This window comes from Pan paniscus, chromosome 7 (genome assembly GCF_029289425.2).
Source record: "Pan paniscus chromosome 7, NHGRI_mPanPan1-v2.0_pri, whole genome shotgun sequence".
NCBI lineage: Eukaryota > Metazoa > Chordata > Mammalia > Primates > Hominidae > Pan > Pan paniscus.
In genome coordinates this window covers 101,973,701-101,978,582 of record NC_073256.2, presented here as the reverse complement: position 1 = coordinate 101,978,582, position 4,882 = coordinate 101,973,701, and the positions used below count along the sequence as shown (strand labels likewise).

The window sequence follows — 4,882 nt, the reverse complement described above, 5'->3', positions numbered from 1 at the left end:
CACAGAAAGGGGAACATCACACACCGGGGCCTGTCATGGGCGGGGGGAGGGGGAGGGATAGCATTAAGAGATATACCTAATGTAAATGACTAGTGAATGGGTGCAACACACCAACCAGGTGAATCTTGGAAGGCAAAAGCTACTGAATTTAGCGAATTTGTGGAGGCATTCCCAGAAATCAGCCAGGTGAAGTATCACACAACCGAAGACTGCACAACTCCTGTAAGGCAGCACGATGCGGCAAACCCAGACGGCCACTCTTCTCACCCCTCCTCCGTTGGCTGTTCTGGGTAACGAGGTTCAAAAGTCACCTAGGCAACTGCCAAAATAGCTGAAATGGAGTAAGGGCTTCAGGCTGGTGACTAGCAGAGGTCCACCTGACCCCCGTAAGCTGCTGAACAAGAAGGGCTGCCAGAAATGTCCCCCTAGGGAATTTGGTGGAGACGAAGACCCGCTCACTGGACAAGGGTTCCTCCCAGGAGACGCCCGAGCGGAAGAAACGGGCTGTGAGCCACGCCCTTTCACCCTCCGCTACCCCGCCCTGGGCTGGTGAAGGTGCGCGTAAGGATGAGGACTACTGAGCCCTGAAGAAATAAATCCTTCCCCTTTGACCCCAAGGAGGATTGCCTGTGAGGATCTTCAACGAGTCTACCCGTGTCTAGACACGGGAGCAGGTCTGTCCGGCACAGCACCTCCCTCAAGGAGGAGAAGAGTGAGGAGAAAGGAAACTCAAGTCTGACCATTCTGTCCTGGGAGAGAAGAGGAGGATCTCATCTCTCATCTGTCCAAGCAAGGCAAGGAGACTTTCTCTCATCTTTCCAAGCAAGGCAAGGAGACTTTGTATAATTAGGAAACAAAAAGAATTTAGAAGGAATGAAAGCAGCCCGTAAGGTGCATTCCTAAGGACTGCCCATTGAAACTGACACAATTGCCCTTGTTTGATGAGAGGAATGAGCAGAGCACTGAGGTGGTGAACAGGGATCTAGTGAGACTTTCCCAGCATGTTTCTACCAAAGCTTTCTCTAAGCTTCTCGGAACACTCTCCTAATAAGCAGATGTTTGGCCCTTCAGAAAGTCAACAAGCAAAATGCCTTGAGTGTCCCAAAACACTGATGCCATGATGTTGGCTCCTGACTGGCCTCCTTTTCCTTTGACTGGACCACTGCCACCTCTCGGTAGCCGTCGCTTTGATGATGCTTTGCCTTCGAGGTCATATTGGTAAAGCCATGTTCCAACTTCCGGTTACAATTTGTCAGAGGGATGCGTCAGGATCGTGATCCCTCCTGTTTAAAATTTCCACTGATAGCTCTCGTCGTAACTGCAGCTGATCTGGGCACAGTGGTTTTCACAGCCACTGCAGGATTCATCTCCCACATCTTCTCACCTCTTCTTGAAACAAGCTATACATTCGTAAAGAGTTCATTTCTTTGGGGTAGTGTCCTTAGAAGCTTTTGTGAAAACATCAATGATTTCTTCATTCTTCCACCCAAGCTTCACCAGAAATTTGATGTTTGCTCTTGCTGCAATTTTCGTGGAATTCATGTTGCTCTGATAGGAGTCCTTTTCAGTGGATGTCTCATCCTTCTCAGTGCCTCAAACTCGATCTAGTTCAGGAAGGTTATAAGAAGTTCGGACAAGTTTATTTGAGTGCAAACCAGTGGAAACCCATGCATAGTTTCTTCACCATGTGCATTTTCTATGAACCTTTTGAAGAACCCCTGTGTTGAACATTGCCCAAGTCGTGGGAGAGAAGTGGGTGCGGTCCACTTCCTGTCCTCAATTTGCCCGCAGCGGAGGAGTGCAGAGAGCAGGGAAACGCAACCCCAGAGAGATCCTGCCCTGCAGCATGCAGCAGACTGCTGGCCCAGTCCTGGCTCCATGGGGTGCTGTGTGGGCCCAAGCAAGTTGACCAAACTCCCTGACGCTGAAATGAATCCTAGGTGGCCCAATTCCAGTAGCCATTATAGGACTGCCCTGCAGGGACAGTTAATTAACTCAGGAAAAGCAACCTAGCTCCAAGGTTAGCAACCAGGAGTTCCAGTTGATTCCATTAGTGCACCCCTTGAGGCATTCCCAAGCTGGAGTCTGGTGGAAGATGAGGCTCAGTGTGATTGGATGGAAGCACCAACCAATCAAGGAGAAGTCCCACCCACTCTGCCCTGTGCGTCTATAAAGGCGACGGGTGGCGGCCGCGGCACTCATTGAAGCCGCCAGTTGGGAGAGGAGCAGAGCCAGGCCGGTGCTCCCGAAGGCAGCAAGATGTTGCGAGCCACAGCTCCCTGCTGGTTCCCACCTGGATACCCAGAAGCTAAGAAGGTGGCCGAGGAGGCGGCCCTGGAGGCAAGAAGCCGCCAGTTGGGAGCGGAGCAGAGCCAGGCCGGTGCTCCCGAAGGCAGCAAGATGTTGCGAGCCACAGCTCCCTGCTGGTTCCCACCTGGATACCCAGAAGCTAAGAAGGTGGCCGAGGAGGCGGCCCTGGAGGCAAGAAGCCGCCAGTTGGGAGCGGAGCAGAGCCAGGCCGGTGCTCCCGAAGGCAGCAAGATGTTGCGAGCCACAGCTCCCTGCTGGTTCCCACCTGGATACCCAGAAGCTAAGAAGGTGGCCGAGGAGGCGGCCCTCGAGGCTCCAGAATTCCCCCTGCCCTCTCATCAGCCTGCCCAGAGCTTCGGGCTCCGGGTGCCCCAGATGCACAACCAGGCCTCCGCATTTGTGGACATCCAGGCGGAGCCCCAGAACAGGGGTCCGGCGGTGCCCCCAGCGTGTCCCAAGGTGGTGACGGAGGCGTGCTACTTCCCTGCACAGAGGGGATCGGCCTGCTGCTTGCCAGCCGCCCCAAGGCTGACAGAGAGGCCCTCGGGAGTCCGCATCTCAGCCCCCAGGAAGAGGAAGACGATCGCCCAGTCTTCCAGCCCTTGCTTGGTCACAGGTTGCACAGATGCCAAGAGAACCCGCGTGGCCAGCAGCAGCCAACGCTCCAGTGGCTCCAAGGTCGGCAGACAGCCAGGGAAGACGCGCAACAGGTCAGGGATGGCATGCAAGACCACCACCACCATCAGCTCTAAGCGAATCGTCCGTCGTCCATCCTTACCGAGTTTGAAGAAACCTATTGTCCTCCGAAGGTCTGGGTGCCAAGTCCCCACCGTCCTCCGCCGAGGCTATCTCCAACTGTTCACCGAAGAGTGTCTCAAGTTCTGCGCCTCCAAGCAGGAGGCCGAGGAGAAGGCGCTGAACGAGGAGAAGGTGGCCTACGACTGCAGCCCCAACAAGAACAGGTACCTGAACGTGGTCCTGAACACCCTCAAGAGACTGAAGGGCCTGACCCCCAGCTCCATGCCGGGCCTCAGCAGGGCCGCCCTGTACAGCCGCCTCCAGGAGTTCCTGCTCAGCCAGGACCAGCTCGAGGAGAACGGCTACCCCTTCCCGCACCCCGAGCGGCCCGGAGGCGCCGTCCTCTTCACTGGCCAGGGGAAGGGGCCCGGCGACTCCTCCTGCAGGGTCTGCTGCCGTTGTGGCACCGAGTACCTGGTGTCCTCCTCGGGCCGCTGTGTACGCGACCAGTTGTGTTATTATCACTGGGGGCGGGTCCGCTCGAGCCAGGTGGCTGGAGGCCGGGTTAGCCAGTACACCTGCTGTGCAGCTGCTCCTGGCTCTGTGGGCTGCCAGGTGGCAAAGCAGCACGTGCGGGACGGCCGCAAGGACAGCCTCGATGGCTTCGTGGAGACCTTCAAGAAAGAGTTGTCCAGAGACGCTTATCCAGGAATCTACGCCTTGGACTGTGAGATGTGCTACACCACGCATGGCCTAGAGCTGACCCGCGTCACCGTGGTGGACGCCGACATGCGAGTGGTGTACGACACCTTCGTCAAGCCCGACAACGAGATCGTGGACTACAACACCAGGTTTTCCGGAGTCACCGAGGCCGACGTCGCCAAGACGAGCATCACCTTGCCCCAAGTGCAAGCCATCCTGCTGAGCTTTTTCAGCGCCCAAACCATCCTCATCGGGCACAGCCTGGAGAGCGATCTGCTGGCCCTGAAGCTCATCCACAGCACCGTGGTGGACACGGCCGTGCTCTTCCCGCACTACCTGGGTTTCCCCTACAAGCGTTCCCTCAGGAATCTCGCGGCCGACTACCTGGGACAGATCATCCAGGACAGCCAGGACGGCCACAACTCCAGCGAGGACGCAAACGCCTGCCTGCAGCTGGTGATGTGGAAGGTCCGACAGCGCGCCCAGATCCAGCCACGCCACCGGTCCGCCTCTCCCGCCGCCCTGGCCTGTCCTTGGCCCCAGGCCCCTTCCACAACCGCCATCAGTCCTGAGAGCTCACCCTGTCCACCTCGCCGCAAGGCCAAAGAAACCGGAGCAGTCGACGGCAGGAGAGGGCAAAAAGCCAAGAGTAACCCCAACCGGCCACTCCCAGTCCCCCGGAATCCCTGCCGCGGACCCTCGGGCCTGTCCCCATCCCTCTGCCCTTCCCAGACCTCTGGCCTTCCACTAATCGCCTCCCGCAGCACCGAGCCGCCACTCCCAGTCCCCCGAGTCCCTGCCGCGCCCCCTCGCGCCTGTCCACATCCCTCTGCCCATCCGAGACCTCTGTCCTTACACCACTAGCCACCCCACGTGGGACTTCCATGGCCTCTGAGTACAAGGCCAGCCCCCCGGCCCACCAGCTTTCTGAATGTGTGCTTACCTGTTTTTCTCGAGAGGCACCACAGTGAGGTGGGTGAAGCACTTAGGCTCTGGAGTTAGATATCTGGGTTCAAGGCCAAATTCCACCACTTACTAGGTTTCTAATATTGCACAGATAATGTCTTTGCGCTTCTACCTTTTGATCTTTAAAGTGTGATCAAAAGAGACTTAGACTCCCACATCATAATCA

The 4,882-nt window shown here is 57.0% G+C and overlaps 1 protein-coding gene across 1 annotated transcript; it reads left to right on the top strand.

The window, feature by feature from the left end:
* Positions 1-2,259: 2,259 nt before the first annotated feature.
* Positions 2,260-4,278, top strand: LOC134730921 (putative exonuclease GOR; the record flags this gene model as incomplete). Its single annotated transcript, XM_063606595.1, has 1 exon — positions 2,260-4,278. A coding segment is annotated over exon 1 (2,019 nt), but the record flags the coding sequence as incomplete, so codon positions are not given.
* Positions 4,279-4,882: the final 604 nt, after the last annotated feature.